Source organism: Hippopotamus amphibius, chromosome 12 (genome assembly GCF_030028045.1).
Source record: "Hippopotamus amphibius kiboko isolate mHipAmp2 chromosome 12, mHipAmp2.hap2, whole genome shotgun sequence".
Classification (NCBI taxonomy): Eukaryota; Metazoa; Chordata; class Mammalia; order Artiodactyla; family Hippopotamidae; genus Hippopotamus; species Hippopotamus amphibius.
The window spans coordinates 57,075,029-57,103,002 of NC_080197.1; the positions used below are offsets into that span (position 1 = coordinate 57,075,029).

Consider the following 27,974-nt stretch of genomic DNA (forward strand, 5'->3'; position numbering starts at 1 on the left):
CCCAGGTGCAACCCCTGGTTGGGGAGCTGAGATCCCACAAGCCACAGGGCACAGCCAAAAACAAAAAATAAAAGATGGACATCAGTGGGCCATCCTCTAGTAACTGAACCCCATTTTGTGACACTGACCCCCACCCCCTCAGCCTCAGAGACAGTGAGTGTCATAACTAACACAATATAGAGAAGTTGTGTGTTTCCGTTTTCCTGGAGTGAGGGGTGCTTCCTAGAAAACAGTGGGAAATGGCAGAACACATACGGAGGAACAGATTGTGAGGGGCCAGAATTGCTAAACTGTGGGATTTAGACTTCATTCTTTTATTCAGAATTATGACTCAGAGATCCTCCTCCCAGATCCATCTTCTCCAAACACTAACAGCTCTCATAAGATGCCCCACGTGGCTCTTCCTCCAGCCTGGCTGCCACCTCTCTAACTGGCTCGTGTGTTAGTCTGGCCTTCCAGCCAATCAGGAGCTCCCACTGGCAGGCACCCATCTCACGCTTTGCCGGCCTCCTCCCAGCCCTGATGCAGCCCTGAGTACACAGCTGGTACTTAACGGACAACAAACACGGATTTAGGACTATTTTATTGGAAGAGATTTTCTCCTGTAGTTCTAAACAGACAAGGAATGCTGTTTGAGTGAGTGCTTCACAGGCATCATTGTACTTAAATGAATCATGTGATATGTTTACATTTTAAGCCACACTTGACATTGGAGACTCAATACAACCTTTTAACAAAGAAAGTATCAGTCATAACGAAACATAACTATTCATCCTACAGATTATCATTTTTCCTAAAATGACCGCTAGATATGAAAACATTATAGAGACATGTAAAGAGCCCCTATTAATTTGGGGTTTATTTTAGAAAAATGACACAGTAATGTAAATGACATTTTCCTTCTCTTTATTAGTAATAAACTATGACATCCATTTGACAAAGCACCAGCCAAGCCTATCAAGGTCATTTCAACACCCTTTGCTACTCAAAATTGACCATCTTTTACATTTACTCTGTCTCCTACAGGAATGGATAAAAATGGTTATGTCAAGTGCAGAAGTCAGCCTGTGTCAATTGGTATGTATTTTATATCGTGTTCCTAAGTTAACACCAGAAAATGAAAAATAAATACTCTCACGTGACTGGAACATACCCTTGAGAGATATCCCAAAGGCAAAAACCAACTGACTTTCAGTCAGGACTAGCGTCTCAATGTCCACTTCCTTATTAATACTTTTTATGGAGTGGGTTAAAGGCATAGGTATAAACACACGTGAACAGCTGGCTTCTCTCCCAATACCTGCTTCTTTTCATGAGATCAAGCTGCTAAGCTCTCAGCTCCATAAGCTGTGGTGCCTAGTAAGGATTTTTAAATAAAGCAGATCTCATATGATTTTTTTCTGAAAAATGAAGTACAGAGAGGACTATGGAAAGTAGTGAGAAAAGAGCACACTGTGAAACACAAAAACCAGAGGACGTGACGTTCAAATCTAGAGAAGAGCTGGTTCATGACGACAGTTAGTCAACCATAAAGTAGGGGACAAACTGGGGACAGGACTGAAGGGGCAGGAAGGCCAGGGAGCCCCAGTGCACCTGACAAAAGTGGGCATCTTCCAGACGAACAGTCTAGTTACGACCGTCACGGCAAATATTTTCACAAGGCTGTAAGCTCTTCACGGCCAGGGATGGTGGCTTACTTCTGTCTGTATCCCCACTTCTTAGCACTTTCTTGCACATGGTAGATACTTCATATATATTTCTGGGAACCAGGGAACGGAGCTGAATCAGCTCACTGCTTTCAAAGCCATTTTGGGTGGTGGCTACTCAGGTAATTCATTCCCTCCTCTGCCTACGGCAGGGATAACAAATAGACTTCATCTCACACTGATGGACTGGTATCAGATGCTGGAAACATTACTGGCACGCATTTTAAGAGCAATGGCCGCCATGGAGGAGAGGAGGGCCGCTCACTCACAGTGCCACCCGGAAAGAACGGTGGCACCGATGTTCTGTGTTCCCCACCCCTGGTCTAGGAGGAAGGCATCCAACAACTCACCCATGTTCCCCTTCTGCTGCTATGTGGTCTCTCGAGTACTCTGCATTAAGCCCCTGCTTATTAAATGCTGGTCGACCAGGAAGCCCAAAGCCTTTCCACTCGACTTACTTGTGAGGCCAAACAGGTAGGGTCGTGACTTTACCCGGAAATCTGAAAACACGGCATCCACAATGCTCAGTAAGTAATGGTTCATCGAAAGAGAACAGGCAGTTACTTGATGACTCTCGGTAGAGAAAGAGCTTTGTCCATCTCAGTACAGCTTTAATTGATATCTAAGGCATTTGGAATTACTTAGGATTTTGGTTCAAAAACTGGCAGAGTTAAATTCTCTTTGGTATTTCATGCTTAATCTTAACCTACTTGTTTCTTACTAGGATCCATAACCTTCTCAGTACTTCACTGTTAAGATTTAACAAATATGGTTGAAATGATCAACTCCTACACATTTATCAGGAAAACTTTTAAAGACTGCTAAAGGGAGAGGCCTCTGCAACTAAGTGCAGAAGAGAACGCCAGGAAGGATGACAGGAAGAACCAACAACCTCCCTCTAACACTGAACACTCAGGACTCCCTCTCGGTGACACAGGCTGCTGCTGGCAGGGTGGCCACCACGGGGGTCCTCCCAGTAACTCCCCTCTCCACAGTGGGAGGTCAGACCCCTCAGAAGCACCTCGGAAAAGAAGAAAGCACGGAGAGAAAGAGGAAATAAAGGGAGACTTCCCAAGCAACCTTGCCTTCACCATAGGTGCAACCTTCAGTAAAACACTGGCACCCGTCAGACAACGGGGCTAAATTAAAATTACCCTCAAAATGTCAACACAGCTGATGTGTACAGCAGGAAGGATAATGTCCCAAATCCACAGATCTATCCGACAGCACTTTCCACTTTACCCAAGTATCACTGGCAGCCCCGAGGAACAGTCTGCGTATCTTAGAGAGAGCTTAATGTGCCCGATGCGTGTGCGCACACACAGAGATATGCACGTGCGCATGCACACACACACACACACAACAAACCTGGTTTAGAAAAACAGCTTTGTGGATCAGAGTATGCCCTCACTTGGTCCAAGAATCTAATTGTCGGCATTAGGAAAACAGACCCAAGGAATGTAATCAGGGAGAGAACTGGTTGGCAGGAATAATATTGTATTTTTTTTCGTAATGTGGGTATTTAAGAGCTAATCTCCAATTGTTTGTCCAGAATTCATTCAACTGGCTAGAATCTTATGAATATATAAGGTTAAGCCTTAAAGATGCTAAGATCTATAGTAACAAAAGTACACCAAAATAAGTTAGATTTTTAAATATATGTAATGAAATTATTGGTCACTGAAAATTCAATTCTATAATGAATATAAATTAATATAAATCTATTACTAAAGTACCATTCCCAGGAGGATTTCAGTTCAGAGTTTTCTTTTAAAAAAAAAAAACAAAAGGCTAAGAATTTGAGAATAAATGGACATGGCTTATAAACCCTTAAACAGTGTTGTAAGGAGAGTAGTGATAAGATTATTTGGTGACAAGATACAAAGATCTCTCTCCACGTCCGCAATGAAGACTTACCTCACTTTACCGAATAGAAGTATTCCTGAAAAGTTGTGCAACTAGAATTTTCACGACCAGACCCTTATTTTAAATATATGAGGCGGCCACAGTTGAAAAGAAACCCTGTGGTGACTCCTTGGGTAAACTGAGGCCTGCTCAGGTCCCTGACTCCCCTGTGTACGCCTGCACGATGAACGCACACTGCAGCACTCGGCGAGTACGCTGAATGCGTGCATTTGCAGTAGCAGGTTTTTTTCGCTAGGACTTTTTTAAAGTGAGGCATGTTGAAACTGGAATGTTAGGACAAAGATAGCATCCAGCTCACAGTTTAAACTTATTCCACTGGAAAAAATCAGAGAATTTCAGAAATTGTTTTTCAATGAAAATGAAATATTTTTACGCGTGTGTACATAGGCATATCTCGGTTCATTGTGCTTCACTTTATTGCACTTTGAGGATAATGTGTTTTTTACAAATTGAAGATTTGTGGCAACACCACCTTGTCAGGTATAATGGTTAGCATTTTTTAGCAATAGAGTATTTTTAAATTATATTTTTTTTAGACATAATACTATTGCACACTTAACAGACTATAGTATAGTGTAAACATAACCATTATATGCACTGGGAAACCCCAAAATTCTTGCAACTTGCTTTATATGTTTTATTGCAGTGGTCTGGAACCAAACCGCAATATCTCCAAGATGTGGCAGAAGATTTTATTAACTGAGTTACTGTAAACAAACAACTGCTTGAGCTGAGTTCCACGCGATTTAATAACCAAGGCAAGCAGAGCACCTTCCCGAATTCCACAAATCCCACCAGATGCCATTCCATCTCTGCAGGGGCTTCTTCCCCTCTCTCTAGCACAAACGTTTCAAGCTACCCTCACCTTACCCCACAAAAGCAAAGCATGAATTAAAAAGCCAAGATTAAATTCGAAAGGTGCCTGACCTAAATATACAGTTATTGTTTCAAACTTAAAAAAAGAACTAAGTCAAATACATTCAATAAAAGTAACTCTCAAAGGCATTTTCCCCCTTATTTGTGCTTCCTTCCCTTCCCATTTAAATTTAAGACTCGGTTTTGAAAATATAGAGATCCATCCTTTTAAACAATATATCCTCTCTTTTAAGAAATAGAGAATGCCTAGCAGTATAACCTTTCTGACCACACAAATCTGCAATCTGCTACATAAATGAAGTAAGACATTATACCTGCCTATTTACTCAGCATTCATACCTGTAAAAAAAAGACTGGAAAAATAGCTGAGACTATTTTTATGCAGATTTTGGGGAAAACTAGGTGCTGGGTTCCATTGGTGTAAGTTTCCTGGAAAGTCGTGTGCAAATAAAATATATGAACATAGAACCCTATTTTAAACACTCTACAATATATATGGGTGTGACGGGGTGTTAATATGTTTGTCAAGTAAATTAAAAACCAAAAAAAAAAAAAATCTCTCAAGGTATCAATGATATTTCAAGTGACCTAAATAAAATTGATTTTACAATCATCTCTACCATTCATGCCAATTATTGACTTTGGCTCTTTACCAAGCAGGCGCAATGAATCTTCTTTCTGAGGATCAGTTTTAGTCATTGGCCAAGGGTATCACATTTGTACAAAAACATTACCATGGATTTGCTCCCATAATTTAAAAATCAATAATTAAAAAAATAATAAACTTGGTCTCTTTTCTCCACAAGTTTTCAAGTAATTAGTTCAAGTAAGCTTATTTACAGCTATTTTTTATAAATGACTTAAAACCCACATTTTCCCTTTAAAAATCAGTCTCTCTCAAAATTGGACACTTTTTTTTTCTTTTTTGGTTTTGAACCAGGTTTCTTTGAAATACTAAGTCAATTCAGTCATGTTTCTACTTTATTGGGCAGATAAAGTGAGGAGACCAGCAAGTTGTGTCCAAAGGCTGGGAAACGCCTAAAGGCTTCCCAACTATCTGAAAAAATGTTGTACTTGAGGAAGACTCGGTGTTCCAAGCTGGTGGACAGGGTCACGTCTCTGCTCATGATGTAGATGCCGTCGTTGTGAAGCGCGCACGTCAAGTTGAGGCCCGACTTGGACGTGTTCTCCTTGAGGTAGAGCCACTGGCGGGTGACAGTGTTGTAGGACTGCACGGTGAGCATGTCCTCACTCTGGCTGCCCCTCCGGGTGGGCCCCAGCTCGTGCAGGCAGCCGCCCACGATGTAGATGGTCTCCTCCACCGACACCATCTGCTGCTTGCGGATGTGGACGTCGCACGTCTCAAAGAGCGTCCAGATGTCAGCGGAGGGGCAGTACTGCAAGATGTTCAGGTTCCGGTCTGAAAGGCACAAAGCAGCCGCGTGATGACACAGCCACAGGAGCAGGGCCAGCTGCCTGGGCTGGACATACCGGCCTACCTTCACCTGAGTGACTGGCTAATACACAGGCAAAACTATTTCAGGAAAGCCAAGGCTGGGAAAAGTTTTCCAAATGGCTGAGACGAGATGGGTGTATAATCATCCCCGCGGGCCTGGCGTGCAGCCTCCCTGGAAGGCTCTCAGGGCCCATCAGGCCAGGCCAGGGAGATAAGCCGCTGGGACATAGCATCCGCTCCTCCCTGGGACCCTCGCAACTTTGAGAACCATCAGGCCAGCGTGCAAAGAATCCGAGCCTCAGAACCCTCAGCAGTATCTACAGAATGACCGCTTAACGCCAACCACAGGCTGAGCCCCAAGAGGATCTATTCTTGACAACAGATTCTACAAACCAAGCCAGGTGAGCCGAGCAGGATGTCTGGGGCTGTCAAAAGGCAGGGACGCAGAGCTGCAAGTCAGGAGAGGGGCAAGAAAATCTCACCTCTGGACTTCAAGCCACAGAATCACTTGGCAATTCTGTTTCCCAACTGTAACACCAGAGACACACTGACAAAGGTCCTTCCTCTCCCATTTCAAGAGAGCTCGTTAATTATTGTGCAGATAAAATCGGATGGTAGATGAAAGACTACCCTGACATCATTTTGAATTAATAGCTGTTTCAAGGAAAAATATTGCCTACTCTCTTTTTGAAAAATGCTTGTGAAATTTAAAATATCTAGTTTCATTTTTCTTTTTTTTTATTGTTCTTTTTTTTTCTTTTTCTTTTCTCCTCAAGGAAAGAATAAATGGAATATTTTAGCCTCAGCAACAACAACAACCAAAAATTGAAAATGCTCTGAATTATCCAAAAGAATGAACTTTCTGTTTGTTGTTTTTTTAAACAACAAAATCAGTGTAAGAGACAGCTCAGTTTGGGAACTGATGTCCAACTAAAGAGCACAGCCTTTTGATCACTGCAGAAACTGGGAGCAGTACTTCCTCCTAAGACAGAAAAGACCCACCCACAGTGGGGAGTAATGAGAGCTCCAGTGTGCTCTCTGCTACCAAGTCAAGTGTCTCCTAAGAGGGCACAGAGGGAAGGGAAACGAGTCCAGATCCCGTGTGTGCATACGTCCCCAAGCCTGCAGAAATGTCCAAATTGTGATAGCTTCTATTTTCCACCAAGACTATGACCTCCCTCTATTTCTTTTCTTTGTAGCTACTGTGATAAAGCTCCCCCAGGAGACAGCCCTAGGGAGTCTGGTTACTAATCTATCAACTAGTGCTCTTTAGTAACCTGGCTCCCCATCCCTCGAACAAAGGACTTATTCTAGCGAAGCTCCAATGTATTTATTTCTCAGGTCCAGGTCTGAAGGTCCTTCCAGGTCTTCTGTAAATGTTTTCTCTCCTCACCCAACAAGGGCTCAGACCATGGTGAGGTGGTTTGAGTTGGCGGAATGATCTTTCTTGCTTTTACATTTAGAGTTGATTCTGACATTTACCAAATCACCCTTCTTCCCTTTAGTGGTTACTACTACCTTCTATTGAGTTTCATTTCTGCGGTGCTGCCCAAAGAATTAAAATAATCAAACAGCTATCACAAAAATCACAAACTATTCCTTACTAAATTTTAAAAGTCTCACCTAACTTCAGAAGTTGGCAGGCTAAGAACCCAACTTTAAGTCCTGAATTTTCTTTTTCATGACAATTATGATGTCTTGCTCTAAAGACAAGGAACTATTAGGAAGTGCTGGGAAAAGCCCAAGCAGAGGAAGAGGAGGGCTTCAGAGGACAAGGAACTGCCCTGCCCTCTGATCGTAGAAAACTAGTTTTCAGTGCTTACACAAACAGCCATCCACCCGCATCACCCAACCATCCCATGGCGGGGATGTGGCTCGTGGCAGCCGGGACAGGAATCACAGTGGGTGGCCCAAGTGAAGAAGGCACATTAGCAGTGGCTTGTGAAACTAGAAAACACACAAGCAAGGGCTTTCCAGGTCAAATCTAAAGAACATTTGCTCAGCCAGGGTCATGGAAAAACTAGGACATCGACCAGCAGAGTGGTCTTCGGGCTACAGTGCTGCCTGTCAGTGCTTCCCGGCTCCCGGTTAGAAGAGAAGCCAAGGGATGTGTGTGCACTGGGTCAGCCCACAGGGCGCATTCTGTGTCACAAAATCTAGGGAGGAATCAGAATTCTTAGAAATGTGCAAAAGTAAATAACTGTATTTACTCTCCTAGGAGAGAAGACACACAGATACACATAGAAGCACATATGCACACACAGGAATTCTCTGGGGTCTATGGTTTAGTTAGGTCTATAAAGTTGACCACTGTAACCTGAACACCAATGCTGAAGATGAAAGAAATGACTGCGAGGTCTCATTTTCTTTCAGTTATCCATAAAGGAAAAGCTGGCAATTATCTTCTCATTGGTGGAGAGTCACTAGGGACAAGTCATGAAAACTTGGAGTGAAAAAAGAAAACCTCACTGCTCTCCTCTTCCCATGTCACTGCCTCTCCTTAAACGCATAAACAAACATACCACCTGTAGAAAGTTGAATGCTGGCCCCTTGAAACATATGTTCATCTTCTAACCCCCAGAACCTCTGAATGTTACTTTTTCTGGGAGAAGGGTCTTAGGAGATGTAATTTAGTTAAGGACCTCAAGATGCGATCATCCTGGATTACCCAGGAGGGCTCTAAACTCAATGAGACGTTGGGTCTTTATAAGAGACAGGAGAGGAAGAGACACGGAATCACACAGAAGTGAAGGCATGAGGGGAGAGAGGCAGGGATTAGAGTTTGCGGCCTCTAGCCCAGAACACCTGGCACCACCAGAGCTTGGAAGAGGCAACGAAGGCTTCTTCCCTAGAGCCTTCAGAGGGAGCGTGATCCTGCCGACACCTTGATCTCAGACTTCTGGTCTCCAGAACGGCGAGAGAACACATTTCTGTCGCTTTAGGCCACCAAGTTTGTGGGCATTTGCTAAGTCAGCCACAGGCAACTAAAACACACCTACCATCCTCCCCACCAATCAACTGTTTAGAGGTACTTTTGCTGTCAACAACAACAAAAAAAGCAAAGATAAATCAGTTGCTCATAAAATACCTTACATTTAACTTCTTCCTCGAACATCTATGCCCCAAACAAGACACATTTGGTTATGCTGAAAAGAATTTTTGGCACCAACATTATAGTATAATTATGTGGATTTCTGTTCTTTACAAAGTTATAAATGGTCACGTGCAGCTTACTGGGGCCATCGGTGGCATTTCTCCACGCTTGTTATCAGCCAGGGCTGAAGAGATCTGTCCTGCCCATATCACACCATAAGGGGTGATAGGGTATTTCACTACATCAAATACAGTGGTAACTCTACTACTTCAATGTGGCTAAGAGTCCAGTTATGCCTTTTCTATAAGTTCTGGGCATTATACAGTCAGACAGACCAAAGGAAAAAATAAATTGCCTTGGCCATGAGATAACTTGGAAATAACAGCTTTAAGAGAACAAAAGAGATGACAGGAAAGGAATACCTCTTCTTGGTGGCCCGCCGTTGCCTTTCTTACTGTTAGTAATAGAAAAGGGAGTACTGGGTTGGCCAAAACGTTTGTTCAGGTTTTCGGAAGATGTTACGGAAAACCCCAAACGGATTTTTTGGCCAACCCAATGGTAGAAAACCAAGCTGTGAGATGCTTCCTACCAAGACCAGCACTATGAAACCTCTCGGGCAACTTCTTATTTCCAAATCATCAACTGTAAAATGCCCACCCAAAAAAGTGAAAAACACGTATGTTCGGTTTAATAAACAGCACCACCACCCCCCACCACTGGTCAGGAAAGAACTCTCTTCATGCACTTGCTCCCCCGTGATATGTGAACGACAGACTGGAGCTGAATTTCTGGAACCTGTATCCGGTATGTCTGTGCCCAAGCACAAGGGAGAAAGTGAAAACAAAGATCTGCGAGGATGCTCTGGCACCAAATTCCATGCTGTTGGAAGAGGCAGGTTCAGGGTGCACTTGGGCTTCTCCCAAAGTGGGAGAAGTTACCCAGCCCAGTCACAGGATGGCTGGCCACAAGGCAGGGTTTCCAAAGCAGGAAAAAAATATACATTTTGTTCACAGCTTCCTCTCCCCCTTTTAATTTTCATGTTCATACAAAAGTATCACAGGCCCTTCTTGTCCAAACCACCTCTGTCACACGGGATGCTCTTTTTTCCCGATATGTAAATATAGAGTATGTAATACATCAAATTACACTAAAGGGTCTCCTCCAGCCCCTTCCACCCTTCCCCGGGCTGCCAAAGGTCACACGCAGGAGGACCGCTTACCAGGCCCCTTCACTCACCTCTCGTAGTATATCCTCCAATGACATAAATTTTCCCCTTACACTCACACGCAGAGAACTCTGCCAGAGGGTTTGGTAAGGGTGCCATGAAATTCCAGGCATCCTGCTCAGGGTTGTAGCACTCAACGTTAGAAACAGCCTGCCCACCAATGGCATAGAGTTTTGAATTAACAGCCACGAGTTTGAAGTTAGACCTGAAAGAGAGACACGAAGGCCCACAAAGTCAGTTCTTTTGATCATTCAGAAGTAAGACAATGGCATGAGCTGCTAAAGCAGCGCGCGGAGTCTGCTGGGTATCTGAAGGAAATTGAGAGCTCTGGGGGCTGACTCTGCTGGGAGAAGGGTGGGAGAACTGGAAAAACATAGCTAACATGGATTAATCCTACTCATTCTTTACGTTTGGACTTTATGACTCTCTCCTGTGATCACGACAAGGGAACTAGAGTAACGGTTAAATGAAAAGTAATAGATCATTGAGTAAAGAAAACCTTTGTTCTAATAACTATCTCGATGTTTGTGAATTCCTGAGGAAACAATAAATCTTTAGGTAAAGGTAGAATTTATAATTAACTCTATTCTGAAGGTATATAACCTACCTATGTAAACCCTTTCGTGGGTCTCTCCACCCCCTTCTGTGTCCGTGCCAGAAGCTTTTGTGCTCTCTTCTTAATAAACTGTTATTCTGTGACTTAAACCTAAGTGACGCCTTGTTATTGATCCCGAGGAGAAATTCTTTTCCTTCGGAGATCACGAATCCACTCCCTAGATGGATTTTACGGCAACAAAATGAGCTTTCCGAGTTGGGTGCTTATTCTGCCTGGGGGCAGAGGAATGACCGAACAGCATCTCAAATCTCACTCTTCTTCCCAAGAATCCACAAGTTTGGTGCACTCTCCAAACTTTAGCTATTGAAGATAACCAATTCAACAGAACAAGGAAGGGGCTTCCCTGGTGGTGCAGTGGTAAAGAATCCGCCTGCCAATGCAAGGGACGCAGGTTCGAGCTCTGGTCCAGGAAGATCCCACATGCCACAGAGCAACCAAGCCTGTGCACCACAACTACTGAGCCTGCATGCCACAACGACTGAAGCTCACGCATGCCTAGAGCCTGTGCTCTGCAACAAGAGAAGCTACCACACTGAGAAGGCCACGCACTGCAACAAAGAGTAGCCCCCACTCTCTGCAACTAGAGAAAGCCTGCGTGCAGCAACAAAGACCCAACACAGCCAATAAAAATAATTAATTTTAAAAAATCAATATAACAAGGACTAATCTTGCTTAGCTTAAACCAAGAACCACTTTGCATATATGAAACTCAATACCTCGATACTTCAATACAAAAACAAATTTAAAAATATACTTCAATAAAAAAAAAGAAAAAAGAAAAAACCCACAGTATTGTAAATCAACTATAATTCAATAATAAATTAATTAATGAAACTCAGTACCTCTTTCAGGAGTGGAAGCAAGTACCCACCCCGCTCCCTTGCCTCTCTCTACCCCAGGGGTAGGCTCCATCCAAGGTACACACCAGCACTGCCTACACAGACAAAGCACATGCAAAGGGTGCTTGCTGCAGGGTGGTCCAGACACCCCTTTACTATGAGTTCACCCAAGCGGATCACCCACCCATCCCCCTCCGGATGAAGGCATCTTCTATATTGCTTCACAACGTACAAGGCAGGGGGAGGGAAGCCCTGAACTAATTAAAAATGTCTTGACCGGGCATTCTTAGGGTATTCACACGTGTTAACTCAACAAATACTTCTATCAACAAATGCTCACCTATACCAAGAGTAAACAACTTTAAAAAGAGAACTGCATTGGTTTTAAGGCCCATATTCAGCAATACAATTAAACTCTGCTTATCGGCTTCAGACACCAAATAATAGTCTCATGACTTTTGAACTGAAAAGAAAAAACTTAATTTCTTCCAATGTAGTACCCAGGGGTAAACTTCCTGAAGGCCAGGAAGGATAAGCATTGGAAGTGCTGGGTCAGCCAACTGTGATCCATGCAACCATCTCAAGTTTACAATAACACGAGCAGTAGCACAGAGCAGGCCCGCTTCCAAACCCACCCTGCTGATAACCAGCTCTCTGACCTTCGTCTCTAGCGTGGGGACCATACCCATCACAGGGTGGTTGAGACAATTACAGCACACAGTGTAGCACAAACCACGACACAGAGAGAAGACACCATCACGATAATTCCTCCGTTTTCTAGTGTCTGAAATAAAGAAGCTAGACCAGGTGAATCTAGAGGCCACATCTAATGCCAACACAATGACTTCTTCAACAGTAACAACATCCTAAGAAAGAATGGGGGTAGACACTCCAAATGGAAAAAGCATGTAAGAGGGTAGATTAAAAAGCAGCAGCGATCAAGTAGCCACGCCTGATCGCCTGACAGATGTTTAATAAACAAGGGTGCAGTATGATCCAGAACATATGTTAGTAACAGCCACCTACTATGAAGATCTTTTCAAAGGTCCCTGTAATGTTTACATTTAAATGAGTTTTAGCTTAGTTTTGTTTTTCAAATCAGAGAGTAAATAGAGTACGCTTCATCAACAGCCTCATATTGTCCATTAAACTCAGCCAACCATTCAATTTTTCACACCAACAGACTTCACCGGGGTGGCAGTTACTGGGGGGTCCTTGGTTCAAGTTGCTTACCTTTCCTGCTGCCAATGGTCCTTAAAATCTGACCATGATGCCCTCTCTGTGTGTGCAAATTTGGGGAAATGAAGGAAATAAAGCTTGTAAATAAGCACTAAATTTTACCAGCCCACAATTTGTGTTTGCTCCCCAAAGGTACACAGATAGTAAATTTTGTAAGATCAAAATAGTTTTTGATATGCCTCCAGCAAAATCATTTGTTCTAAGCAATACGTAAGAGGCTTCTTTCTGCGGCTGAACGAAGAGGCAGTTAAAAGGAAAAAACTCCAACTCTCCAGACCCCAACACGCTCAAATTCACTTGAAAAGAGAAACACTTTTCAATACTGAATTTGTTTTATGATGAAACTGCCACCCAAAAACAGGCCACTTGATGAAAAGGCAGACTGCCAAGGATCACGAACCCACAGCTGCCCTACTCAACAACTCTGTGACCTTGAACGAGCCATTGAATCTCAGCTGATCTGAGCCTCAGGTTCCCCATCTGTGAACTGGGGAAAAGACGAGCACATCGTCAGAGATGAAAAGGGTAACTTGCAGAACGAGGTCACTAGAGGGAATGCTTGCCTGCATGTCACTGCCTACGTTTCTTGACCTCAGCAGGATGGGTTTCTCATTTGTCAACTGAACAGTAACTGGCTGTTATGTACAAAGTGCCCTCACATCCAGAAATTCTTGCTTTTTCCCATTTTCTGAAAATAACTCTTCCGCTCTTCACATCCTGAAGGGTAAAGGTACGAATACAAGCTGTCACTTATTTTTAAAAATTATCACCTTGACAGTGTTTTCTTAATATTGATCCCTGACATACTATACTGCATTTGGGAGGCAAAAAGAATTTTTAAATCAAATAGCAATTTGTTGTAGCTACATATTTGACTTACAGTAAACAGAAATGAAAGTAAGAAAACTTAGATAACGATCTAATTTCTACTTCACTTAGAAATAAAAAGCTCTTGAAACCCTTAAAAGCTGAGTAACATGAACAAAGCTAACCATCAGCACACAAATATCAAAGACTAACATGAGCTCTTACAACCACTGGGAGGCAGGACGATTAGGGGTCTGAGCGGCTTAGAGTGTGGGCCCTGTGATTTGTGCAAGTTAATGAAACTCACCGAGCCTCAGTTTCCCCTTCGGGAAAATGGGGCAATAATAATGCCCATCTCAGAGAGATGCTGTGAGCAGGACACAGGAAGGACACCTAAGGTAGTGACCACAACGTGCAGCCCTGAGCGAGAGCTCAAGAAATGTAAACCACTGCTAGGACGTGCTGCTTAGAAAAGTTTTTACCATTAGGGTAAAACTTAGAGTGAAAGGCAAGCTCCTTTTCCTAGTCCTTTCTCAAGCTCTCCGAGGAGGGCTGTGCAGTCTGTAGGCCATCAGGGCCTTTTGTCTCCTCCCTTCCCTCTGCCACTTCCCCCAAGGATTAGCCTTCCTTGTGGACCAGGACCGGGGAGGAGAAAAGGGAAGGTTAGGAGACAGAAGTCATGGTTACTCCCTCCGACCTACCATCTCTCAGAAAACCTAATGCACAAAGCAATTTAAGCTGCTGGCCAAAATTATCCTCGGAGGCAGGTGAACAGACATACAGTTTTCTTTACTTCATACTCTCCTTGGGCACCACTGCAGTTAACCATAGAGCACAAAATCTCTCAAAGTTTTCATGACTCTAGAAATGCTCTAAAATACTAAACTTTGGCTCAGAGAAAGGGGACAGTCAAAGCTGACAAGTGTAATTCCTCTCTGCCAGGAGACTTGTTCGTTAGGCTTCTCTCCCAACCTCACCGTATGCACACACGGAACAGCGTGGCATAACCCAACTCCAATTTCAGAGCAAGGGCACAGGGCAACAGCAGATACTAGAGATAACTCTGGAAACAGAGAAATTAATGAACTGATGGCTGCAACAGTGCCAGTTCCTACAAGTTCTTGCTAATTAAAGTGAGGAAGGGAAGCAAGCAATTCTGTGGACACACAGCCTCTACACGTAAAAAGTTATGTCCTGACCACTCCCAAGATCAAATCCACGTTCAGACCATAGGGCAGTGTTCTGTACTTGGACTTCAAAGCAGCCTCTCCAACAGTGCTGTGTACTCACACTGCCGTTTTCAAGTAGTGAGCACAGCACTAAATGTTTCTTTGGTTTTTGTTTTTTTTGGGGGGGGCGGGGGGGTGTTTTTGTTTTGGTCCACTGCTGGTCACATAGCACCATTTTCTCTAGGGTGCAAAGGGCTTTATAAAAGCTCCAGTCCCAGGGTTCCAGCCTGTTTCTTGTTATTTGAGAGTCTGGGATCATTGCACTGTTCCGTCCGTGAGCAAAGTGGTCTGCTCTGCCTTTGATCCCTTTGTCAACCGTCCAGATACATCGCAAAGCCAGTGAATCAAGGTAGATGTGAAATGCTGTGTAACCAGAGGCCGAAACCTGTCCCTTCTACTCAAGGTTCTAAGTTTCCTCCAATGTTTTCGGAACCTGTGTTGGATGCGTTATCCAGGGATAATCCCACTCCAGGTTTCATTTTTACTTGTCTTATCATCCAAACTCAACTACAAACTCCTTCAGGGCAGGAGCCATAGCCTCTTTGTTGTTTACTCAATAGCGACTAGAATAATGCCACCCAGAGGCTGAGACACACCATGAAATTCTGAAAAGCAACACAGTAGCAGGAAACACCTGTGCTTTTCCATTTTTAAATGGAAAAGTGAAAGGTCTGCATGAAGATGGTCACTGTCAGTCATTAATCCAAAACGTGTAAATGCTCCACATGGTTATATCTAGTCAATGTTTACATTTTAGTGACTCTACTTTTTACACACCTTGAGCAATTTACTTTCTGTGCCTGAGTCTCTGCCTTTGTAAAATGGGAACCTGCCTCATATAGTCCTTGTGAAGAATAAGTGAGATGATACATGAAAACAGTAAGAACAGTACCTAGTACACAGTAAATGTTCAATTAAATGTTAGTTATTTTTCAGCTCTTCTAAATAATTATGACTGTTAAAAGATAAAAATATTCACTGTAATGTTACATTTTAAAAGAACAAAAATGTATATGTTCACTTTTATTACAATATTGTAAAACACATTCCGTGATTCAAAAAAGCCAAGCATTTTTTAAGCACCCATTATTTATTGGACACCATGTTAGCAGTATAAATAGACATAAGCACTGAAGAAGCAATAGGCCCCGACTGGAACGGAGAGAAACAAACATAAACAGAAAATTTCAAGTTGAGAAGTATGCTGTCAAATGAAGTTTGATCATTCAGCTCAACTTGGGGTTCAGGAAGGGACTCCCAGCTAAGACTATGTCAGATCTGAGTCAAAGTATAAAGGAGATAAAGAAGGTACAATTTCCAATATGGTAACCAATTTCTAAAAATATAATGGAGGAAACAGAGGGGAGATTGCCGAATTCAGGGAAACGTCCCTTATCTGCCTGGGAAATCCCTTCTCCAAAGGGGAATTTCCCTGGGTGAGAAGGAAGACATTTGGGACTGTTCAAAGAGGGTGAAGCGGCTGAGCTGTGGCAGATGGGAAAGAGTGAGAAACACATGGAGGGTCCACACCACGGCTCAGCATGTCTGGACTGAGACGTTGGTTCACAGCTGAACAGGGGGTCTGGGAGCTGGAACGTGGGAACCAGAGAACTGGTTCAGCATGAGAAACAGTGTTGACAGTGGGGAGACAGACTGAGAGGACAGGAGGGAAGAAATCCGCAGCAGAGAATGCCTACCGTGGAAAGCTGGGCAGCCGTGGCAACAGCTCAATACTGCTGACTCAAAAGCAGGGGGGAGGAGCCATGGGTGTAGTCTGTCTGTCTGTCTGTCTCTCTCTCTCTCTGTGCCTGTGATGGACAAAGGAAGAACCTCCGTGGGCCTGGCTAATGCACTAAGGGATAACAAAGGCCCCCAGGCAGGGCTGGCCTAGAGTGCCTGCAGCCAAGAGCCAAAAGTCCGCAGATTGGCCCAGCTCTGGAGACATTGTGTTTATATCTGAGCCACCGGTGTCCCTCTGCAACAGGCACTGCCACGGCCAACTGAGCCACCGTGACACAGGCAGGGCACCGCAGCGGAGTCGTAGCAGGGGGGAGGAGCTGCGGTAGCAGTCGCTCTCTTGGCCTGAGCAGCCCAAGCCACCGTGACCCAGGCAGGGCACCACTGCTCACTCACTCCCAGGGGAAGGAGCCACTATTGTACCCTCTCTCTCCCCACACACCAACGCTTATAGACGAACAATAAAGGAAGCTCTGCTGGTCACAGAGTAATACAAAAAACCCAAGGCGGGTAGAAGGACACTTACAGCTGAGACCCAAAGGAAACAGAAACATTATTAATTCTATTGATCTGGTCCGTTCTGGGGTCAGTTCTAGTTTTTCTTTTCTTTTTTTTTTTTTTTTTTTGTTAATTACGATCATAGTCCTAAGGGAGCTACATGTTTTGTAACATATTTTCTTATTCTATTTTTTATTCTATTTTTATTTTTAGCCTTTTTATATATTTCTATTTCCAGCTAAATTTTTTGTAGTGCTGACTATATCTCTCCTACCTTCTTTTCATCTCTATCTTTTATACATTTCTATTTCTTTCTTTTTCTTTTCATATTTCCAGTCACACTACGCTCTTGTTGCCCTGTCTTCTATTTTTAGTTTCTTTTATCTTAATATACTTATAACCAATATTATCACTTGGCTCTGTTTCCTTGCTTTTTTCTCCAGATGACACAGTGCTTTGGTTTTTATTATTAGGTTTGGTCTTTATCTTAGTTCTGATTATAATTGTCTGATTTAGTTTTAGGAATCTTCAGTCTGTCTGATTGTACTCTTGCTCTTTATTATATTTGATCCTAGCTTTCAAAATTTCCCTGGATGTGTGTTTCTGTGTGTGGGGTTTTGTTTTTTTTTTTTTTGGTTTTTTTTTTGGTTTTGAATCTCTGCTCGTTTTCTCTTTGTCTGATGGCATACTGGGGTTCTTCTGTCAGGTCTTTCTAGTGCCTCATGTTCTATTGGATTCAGTATTTGTGTGTCTTATACCTGTATGTGTTTCCTTGACTTAGTATTTGTTTGACTCAACACTCTGCTATTACTCTGGGGCTTGGACAGTCTCCTTTATTGCCAGGACAAGCAACCTCTGAAGTCTGGACTACTCCATCAGAAGACAAGTAGAAGGCTCTGGGGAGGGAGCATTAAATCCATGATGCTAGACTACTATGGAGTCCTCAGACACAGGGAAGATTAACTGCAGAGAACTCTCACAGAGCCCTGTATCAGAGTCTAAGACTCAGCTCCGTCTGACTGTCTGCAACTGCCAGTGCTGGACACCTCACACCAAACTATAAACAAGACAGGAACACAAACCCACCCATCAGCACGCAGACTACCTAAAGCCATATTAACCTCACAGATACCCTAAAACACACCACCTGACATGGCCCTGCTCATCGGAGAGAAAAGACACAGAGCCACACACCAGAAAGAAGACACCAGATCCCCCCACCAGGAAGCCTACTCAAGACACTGGACAAACCACACCACAGGGAGAAGAGGGCAGAAACAACAGGAATTACTACTAGGTAGCACAGGGAAAGGAGACAGCAAATCCTATAAATTAGACAAAATGAGAAAACAAAGAAACAATATGCAGGCAAAGGAACAGGAAAAAAAAAACAGAAGACCAAATAAATGAAGAGGAAATAGGAAAATAGCCTGAAAAAGAATTCAGAGTAATGACAGTAAAGATGATCCAAAATCACGACAACAAAATAGAGAAAATACAAGAAACAGTTAATAAGGACGCAGAAGAACTAAAGAGCAAACAAACAGTAACGGACAACAAAATAACTGAAATTAAAAATACTCTAGATGGTATAAATAGCAGAATAACTGAGGCAGAAGAACAAATAAGTGACTTGGAAGATAGAATGGGGGAAATATATGCCACAGAACAGGAAAGAGAAAAAAGAATTAAAAGAATGGAAGACAGTCTCTGAGACCTTGGTGACAACAGTAAGCACACCAATGTTCAAATCATAGGCGTCCCAGAAGAAGAAGAAAAAAAGAAAGGGTCTGAGAAAATACTTGAAGAGGTTATAGTGGGAAAATTCCCCAACATGGGAAAGGAAATAATTAACCAAGTCCAAGAAGCACAGAGAGTCCCATACAGAATAAACCCAAGGAGAAATACACCAAGACACATATTAATCAAACTAACGACAATTAAACACAAAGAAAAAATATTAAAAGCAGCAAGAGAAAAGCAACAAATAGCATGTAAGGGAAAAACTATAAGGATAACAGCTGACCTTTCTAAAGAAACTCTGCAGGCCAGAAGAGAGTGGCAGGATATACTGAAAGTCCTGAAAGAGAGAAACCTACAGCCAAGAGTACTCTACCCAGCAAGAATCACATTCAGATTTGATGAAGAAATCAAAAGCTTTGCAAACAAGCAGAAGTTAAGAGAATTCAGCACCACCAAACCAGCCTTACAACAATTGCTAAAGGAATTTTTCTAAGTAGGAATCACAAGAGAAGGAAAAGACCTACAAAAACAAACCCAAAACAATTAAGAAAATGGTAACAGGAACACACATGTCAATACTCACCTTAAATGTAAATGGTTTAAATATTCCAACCAAAAGACACAGACTGGCTGAATGGATACAAAAACAAGACCCTTCTACATGCTGCCTACAAGAAACCCACTTCAGACCAAGGGACAGATATAGACTGAAAGTAAAGGGATGGAAGAAGATATCCCATACAAATGCAAGTCAAAAAAAGCTGGAGTAGCAATGCTCATATCAGATGAATTAGACTTTAAAGTAAAAACTATTACAAGAGACAAGGAAGGACACAACATAATGATCAAGGGATCATTCCAAGAAGAACATATAACAATTGTAAATATCTATGCCCCCAACATAGGAGCACCTCAATACATAAGGCAAATGCTAACAGCCATAAAAGGGGAAGTCGACAGTAACACAACAATAGTAGGAGTCTTTAACACCCCACTTACAGCAATGGACAGATCATCCACACAGAAAATAAATAAGGACACACAAGCTTGAAATGACACATTAGACCATCTCAATTTAATTGATATTTATAGGACATTCCATCCAAAAACGACAGGATACACTTTCTTCTCAAGTGCACATGTAACATTTTCCAGGATAGATCACATCTTGGGTCACGAATCAAGCTTCAGTAAATTCAAGAAAACTGAAATCATATCAAGCATCTTCTCTGACCACAATGCCATGAAACTAGATATCAATTACAGGGGAAAAAACTGGAAAAAATACAAACACATGTAGGCTAAACAATATGCTATTAAACAACCAAGAAATCACTAAAGAAATCAGAGGAAATCAAAAAATATCTAGAAACAAATGACACTGAAAACACAACAACCCAAAACCTATGGGATGCAGCAAAAGCTGTTCTAAGAGGGAAGTTCATAGCAATACAGTCCTACCTTAAGAAACAAGAAAAATATCGAATAAACAACCTAATCTTACACCTAAAACAATTAGAGAAAGAACAAAGAAATCCCAAAGTGAGCAGAAGGAAAGAAATCATAAAGATCAGATCAGAAATAAACAAAAGAAATGAAGCAAACAACAGCAAAGATCAATGAAACTAAAAGCTGGTTCTTTGAGAAGATAAACAAAATAGATAAACCATTAGCCAGACTCATCAGGAAAAAAAGGGAGAAGATGCAAATCAACAGAATTAGAAATGAAAAAGGACAAGTAACAACAGACACCCAGAAATACAAAAGATCATGAGAGACCACTACAAGCAACTACATGTCAATAAATTGGATAACCTGGAAGAAATGGATAAATTCTTAGAAAAGTACAATCTTCCAAGACTGAACCAGGAAGAAATAGAAAATAGAAACAGACCAATCACAAGTAAGAAAATTGAGACTGTGATTAAAAATCTCCCAACAAACAAAAGCCCAGGGCCAGATGGCTTCACAGGCGAATTCTAACAAACATTTCGAGAAGAGCTAACATCTCTCTGTCTCAAACTCTTCCAAAATATAGCAGAAGGAGGAACACACCCAAACTCATTCCACGAGGCCACCATCACCCTGACACCAAAACCAGGCAAAGATGTCACAAAAAAAAAAAATTACATGCCAATATCATTGATGACTATAGATGCAAAAATCCTCAACAAAATACTAGCTAACAGAATCCAACAGCACATTAAAAAGATCACACACCATGATCAAGTGGGGTTTATCCCTGGAATGCAAGGATTCTTCAGCATACACAAATCAATCAATGTGATACATATCAACAAACTGAAGGATAAAAACCATATGATCATCTCAATAAATGTGGAAAAAGCTTTTGACAGAATTCAATATCCATTTATGATAAAAACTCTCCAGAAAATGGGCATAGAAAGAAATTAACTCAACATAATAAAAGCCATATATGAGAAACGAAAAGCCAACATTGTTCTCAATGGGGAAAAACTGAAAGCATTCCTTCTAAGAACAGGAACAAGACAAGGGTGTTCACTCTCACCATTATTATTCAACATAGTTTTGGAAGTGTTAGCCACAGCAATCAGAGAAGAAAAAGAAATAAAAGGAATCCAAATTGGAAAAGAAGTAAAATTGTCACTCTTTGCAGACGACATGATATTATACATAGAAAACCCTAAAGATTCTACCAGAAAACTGCTAGCACTAATTGATGATTTTAGTAAAGTAGCAGGATACAAAATTAATGCACAGAAATCTGTTGCACTCCTATACACTAACAATGAAAGAGCAGAAAGAGAAATTAAGGAAACACTCCCATTTATCACTGCACCAAAAAGAATAAAATACCTAGGAATAAACCTGCCTCAGGAGGCAAGAGACCTGTATGCAGAAAACTTTAAGACACTGATGAAAGAAATCAAAGATGACACAAACAGATGGAGGGACATACCACAGTCTTGGATTGGAAGAATCAACATTGTGAAAGTGACTGTACTACCCAAAGCAATTTACAGATTCAATGCAATCCCTATCAAATTACCAATGGCATTTTTCACAGAACTAAAACAAGAAATGTTATGATTTGTGTGGAAACACAAAAGAAACCGAATAGCCAAAGCAATTTTAAGAAGGAAAGATGGAGTTGGTGGAATTAGGCTTCCTGACTTCAAACTATACTACAAGGCCATAGTGATCAAGACAGTATGGTACTGGCACAAAAACAGAAAGGAAGATCAATGGAACAGAATAGAAATCCCAGAGGTAAACCCAAGCACATATGAGTACCTTATCTTTGACAAAGGAGGCAAGAACATACAATGGAAAAAAGACAGCCTCTCCAATAAGTGGGGCTGGGAAAACTGGACAGTAACATGTCAAAGAATGAAATTAGAACACTTCCTAACACCATACACAAAAATAAACTCAAAATGGATGAAAGACCTAAATGGAAGGCCAGACACTATAAAAGTCCTAGAGGAAAACATAGGCAGGACACTCTATGATATACATCAAAGCAAGATTCTTTTGACCCACCTCCTAGAATCATGGAAATAAAATCAAGAATAAACAAATGGGACCTCATGAAACTTAAAAGCTTTTGCACAGCAAAAGAAACCATAAACAAGACAAGAAGACAACCCTCAGAATAGGAGAAAATACTTGCCAATGAAGCAACAAAGGATTAATCTCCAAGATATACAAGCAGCTCATACAGCTTAATACCAAAACAGCAAATAACCCAATCCACAAATGGGTGGAAGGCCTAAATAGACATTTCTCCAAAGAATAACATACAGAAGGCCAGCAACACATGAAAGGATGCTCAACATCACTAATCGTGAGAGAAATTCAAGTCAAAGCCACAATGAGGTATCACCTCACACCAGTCAGAATGGCCATCATCAAAACATCTAGAAACAATAAATGTTGGAGAGGGTGTGGAGAACAGGGAACTCTCCTGCACTGTTGGTGGGAATGTAAGTTGGTACAGCCACTATGGAAAACAGTTTGGAGGTTCCTTAAAAAACTAAAAATGGAACTACCATATGATCCAGTAATCCCACTGCTGGCACATACCCAGAGAAAACCATAATCCCAAAAGAAACATGTACCATAATGTTCATTGCAGCACTATTTACAATAGCCAGGACATGGAAGCAACCTAAATGCCCATCAACAGATGAATGGATAAAGAAGATGTGGCATATATATACAGTGGAATATTAGCCATAAAAAGGAATGAAATGGAGCTATATGTAATGAGGTGGATAGACCTCGAGTCTGTCATACAGAGTGAAGTAGGCCAGAAAGAGAAAAACAAATACTGTATGCTAACTCATATATACGGAATCTAAAAAAAAAAAAAAAAATGGTACTGATGAACCCAGCACCAGGGCAAGAATAAGGATGCAGATGCAGAGAATGCACTGGAGGATGCGGGGTTGGGGGGAGGGGGACAGGGGCGAAGGTGAATCTGGCACGAAGTGAGAGAGTAGCATAGACATATATACACTACCAAGTGTAAACTATAAAAGTAATAGAGCATGAGACACATGAGTACCTAGATAGTCTTAGCTTGCAGAAGCCTTTCCTATGCAAGATAAAAAGCTTATAGGACCTACATGACCAGTCTGACTACAAGATATTTAAAGTCTCTTCCTATTAGAATACTCTATAAACCTGAAGTCCAAAACAGGAGGCTCACAAGGCCAGTTGTGGCCTACACTTTGTTTTGCCTACGAGGTTTTTGTTGTTGTTGACTTGTTTGCTTTTTAAATGGAGTAAGTAGCCAACATTTAAAAATCAGGATATCTGGGGCTTTCTCAGTGATGCAGTGGTTAAGAATCCACCTGTCAATGCAGGGGACATGGGTTTGATCCCAGGGCTGGGAAGATCCCACATGCCGCGGAGCAGCTAAGCCTGTGCACCGCAACTACTGAGCCCGTCAGCCACAACTATTGAGCCCACACACCTAGAGCCATGCTCCACAAGAGAAGCCACTGCAATGAGGAGCCCACACACCACAACAAGGTGTAGCCCCCGCTCACCGCAACTAGAGAAAGCCCATGTGCAATGAAGACATAACAGTCAATAAATAAATAAATAAATTTACTAAAAGAAAAAATAAATAAATAAAACTAAAAATCAGGATATCTGGATGTCTGGCAACACCATTCCTCACATCTATGCGGCAATAACCACCTATGGCCTGGAGGTGGAGCCCTCTTGCAGTGGGTCAGTAGCTCTCTGGTTCATGGTCACTCTCACCCACCCCTCTACTCATTGACTTTACCTGCCCAGTCACTTACAGCATTTCACTTTTGAGCCTTCTGCTAAAGTAAAGGCAGGCAAAAAATATGTGCAACATCACCTAAGAGATGAGAGATTAATATCTACACACATGAAGAGAACTTCCAAAATGAATATGAAAAAGATAAGCCAATTTTTTAAAAACCGGCAGAGGCCATTTATAAAAGATAAAGAAATCAATAATAAACATGTGAAACAAACAATCTCTCTTCCAAGCAGAGACATTCACCCCAATGTTTTGCCCATTAGACTGGTAAAAATTTTACAGTGATGATCATGTCTTGTCCTGGCAAGACTACAGGGAACTGGCAAGCTCAAACACTATTGACAGGAGAGGAAATGACAACAATTCTTTGACAGGCAATTTGGCAGGAGCTACCAAAATTTCAAATGCACGTACACTTTGTCCCACCTATCCAAGAATTTTAGGCATTTGTCATATGGAACTAACTCACATATGCCTAACACACCTATACCAAGATGTTCAATATGGCATTGTTTATGACGGCAAAGGGAAGCAGCCTAAATGCTCACGAATGAGGGAAGAACTAATTACAGTACTGTGCATCACAGGCTGGAGTACTACACAGCCATCAGCAAGAGTGAGGTGGATCTACATTTGCTAATATAGAAAAAAACTCTCAGAGCAGAGATATCAAGAGCTATAATAATCAGCATAAGCTAATCAATTTTAGAGTAAAACTCTGTATCAGATGCACAGACACCCCAACATGTACATGCATACCTATATACATTTTCCCCGTTAACCACTATCACCCTATTTATAAATATACCTTTATAATGTATACATATAAATGTTTATATACTTATATAACATGTCTAGAGATACACATATTTTCCTCCTTCATGGTTTTTCATGTCATTTACAATTTTTCTAAGCATGTATTCATGCATTACTCAAATATTTTTTCGCCGAAAGAGGACAGTAAGGGCATTCCTGGGGATTTGGGGGGAGAACTACCAAGGATTTGTGGAGAAAAGAGCATCTGGTGAGGTGCTGTGTTAGAGCTGTGAAGCTAAAGGTGGTGTGCTGAGCACCAAATGTACAGCAGGAGACACGTGTGTAGAGCTGGCAACCTGCTGGGCCTTGTACCTCTCATCTGAGCATGGCCCATCACCACTGCACGCTCCTTTGTTGCTTCAACTAAAGCTCTCAGAATCTGTTCAAAAATAACACTCTGATATCAGATTTTGAGTATGTCATCCCAGTGATGTAAATAACGCCCTAAAGAGGGGCTGGAGGAAATAAGCCAACCTGTAGATGGTTACCACCTCCAGGCCGGAGGGAGTAGGAGTACTAGTCTTTCTGCTTCTTCATTCTTTGCCCTTTGCCCAGTTTTCTAGAATAACTATGTATTTTTTATCATCAGGAAAAAAAAAAAGCACTTTCCAAATTGAATCTATTATATTAGAAATAATGCCAGTGTACCCTCCCCCGCTTAGGCTGGGGTAGGGAGGACCTTAAGTTAAGTAAATATGAGTAATGACCTTCCCATTCCTGGTAAGATCTTTTTTTTTTTGGCCTGGTTGTGAGTCCCTCAACTCCTCATTCCACACTTCCGAGCAGGAACCATGGTGGGGCTTGGGATGGATACAGGTGTTCTTTCTTGGGTTACAATGATTCTTCTTCCCATTGCTGAATGGCTCTGGGCTACCTTGTGCCCTACCATCTATTTTTTTTTCCTACCACTTCTTCCTATAATGCTCTTTGCTCTTGTTTTCCAGTACTTTTCCTGGCTCTGTTCCCACCTCCTTCCCCCAATTTCCTCCTTTTCTCTTCCTTTCTTCAAGTCACACAAGTGCATGTTGGGAGAGATTTGCAGGATGGGAAAGGAGAAGGTTGGGGTGGATGGTAAAGTTCTAATTCTGCAGGTGACCAATACCAGGCTCAAGTCTTGGGTCCGTGATGTAGACTGTCTGGGAAGAAAAGTGAGATGCAAAAGAGGGGATAAAAAATACGAAAGGTAATCCTGTGTAGTTAGTATTAACAAAGTCTAATGATTATTTTCCGATCACAGATTGGTGCCCCAGCGCGGAAAGCTTCAAGGTCATTAACAAGATCCTCCAAAGTCAGTGTTACAGGTTACTGCCCCGTGCGTCATTAAAATCAGGATTAGTTCCTAAAATATAAAGAGAGGTAAGAATAAGAGCAAAATTAAAGAAAGTTTTCTTTGAAAGTATCCTTCTAGGAAACCAGGAGCCCTATCATCTTTTTTTTTTTCCACTGAGATAGACGCCAAAAAAAGGCAACTTGTCTAAAGGCGCAATACCTACAAGGAAACTACTCAGCTAGTTGACCTCACTAGGGCCTCTGCTTCCTTGCAAGTTCGTAGTTCATCAGGAACTTTGCCAGAGTCAAGGCCAGCAGCACTCCCGAGGACGTCATTCCCACCTCCAGGCACAACCTCCTGTGACTGCTCAGTCAACACGAGGGGCACGCGATCCCGAACAGGTGGATGCACGCGAGAGCAGCATTGCGCCTGGGTGCTTACCTCTTCTGGTTCATGGAAGCCACCTGGAGCCACTCGTTGGTGCAGGGGTTGTAGGAATGTGCCGCGGAGATCTCCTGGCTGGTGATCCGATACCCGCCCACGATGAAGAGGTAGTTGTCCAGGATGGCGGACCCGTACCCCCTGACGTTCACCAGGTCGGGAGGAAGGTTGTTGGCCAGTGGGAACCAGCGCTCAGTCATCTCCTCGTACCTGAGCATGGAGGGGGGCTCCCCTTGGTAGGGGTGAGGGGCCAAGGGTCCCCCCAAGAAATCCCCCAGCGCCACGAGGACAGGGGTCCCGCTCATCCGGGCCTCTCTCAGCCTCTGCTTCAGGCTGACATCCCCGGGGACTTGAGGACAGGAGCCCAGGAGGTGGAAGTGGGGCTTGCACAGCACCTCGTGGAAGTGGACGGCCATGAAGCGCAGGCAGGCCTCCTGCAGGTCGGGCAGCCCGTACACCTGCGCCAGGCGGTACAGCTCCAGGCAGTTGGTGAGCCGCACCTGGGACAGCAGCAGCTGCAGCAGGGACGTGACCTGCAGGAACGAGGCCGCCTCCACCAGCTCGGCCAGCAGGCTCACCTCGTCCATGTCCTCCTCCTCCGCCGCCGCCCCGCAGCCCGGCTCCCCTGGCCGGCCCAGGAGCCAGCCCTCGCGGGCGCCGCCGGCGTTGATGAAGTCCAGCACCAGGCGCAGGCCCGGCGCGCTGAGGCCGCGCAGCTGCTGCACCTCGGGGCCGCCGGCCTCCGGGCTCAGGGCCTCGCGCATGCCGGAGCGGTAGAGCGCGCGGAAGTAGTCGCTCTGCTCGATGAGCTTCCTCTTGCTCACCGGGTAGCAGCGGTCCTCCAGGCGGATCTGCACCATCTCCTCGGCCGACATGGCCGGGGGCCCGGGGGCGGCGGGGGCTCCCGCCAGCTCTGCGCGCTCGCCTGGTGCCGGGGCGGCCGCCGGGAGGAGGCGGCGGTGGCGGCGCGGGGCCGGGCCGCCCGCCCAGCCTCCCCGGGCCCCGGCGGCCCCTCCTCCCGGTGCCGGGGGCGGCGGCCCAGCCCCTTCGGCCTCCGTCCGAGCCAAAAAAGGCCCAGGCGGCGGGCGCTCCCCACGCTGGCCGTCCCGGGCCTCCCCCCACGCGCGGCTCCTCACTTCCGCCCGCGGGAGCCCGCCGCGCCCCGCCGC

At 43.3% G+C, this 27,974-nt stretch overlaps 1 protein-coding gene across 1 annotated transcript; it reads right to left on the bottom strand.

Annotated features, from left to right (window-relative positions):
- Window positions 1-571: 571 nt before the first annotated feature.
- On the bottom strand, window positions 572-27,818 carry KLHL42 (kelch like family member 42). Its single transcript, XM_057701950.1, has 3 exons — window positions 26,806-27,818; window positions 10,295-10,488; window positions 572-5,928 (listed from the first exon to the last, which is right to left on the bottom strand). The coding sequence occupies exons 1-3, from the start codon at window positions 27,678-27,680 to the stop codon at window positions 5,477-5,479; spliced, it is 1,521 nt and encodes a 506-aa protein (XP_057557933.1). The 5' UTR covers window positions 27,681-27,818; the 3' UTR covers window positions 572-5,476.
- Between the last annotated feature and the right edge of the window lie 156 nt (window positions 27,819-27,974).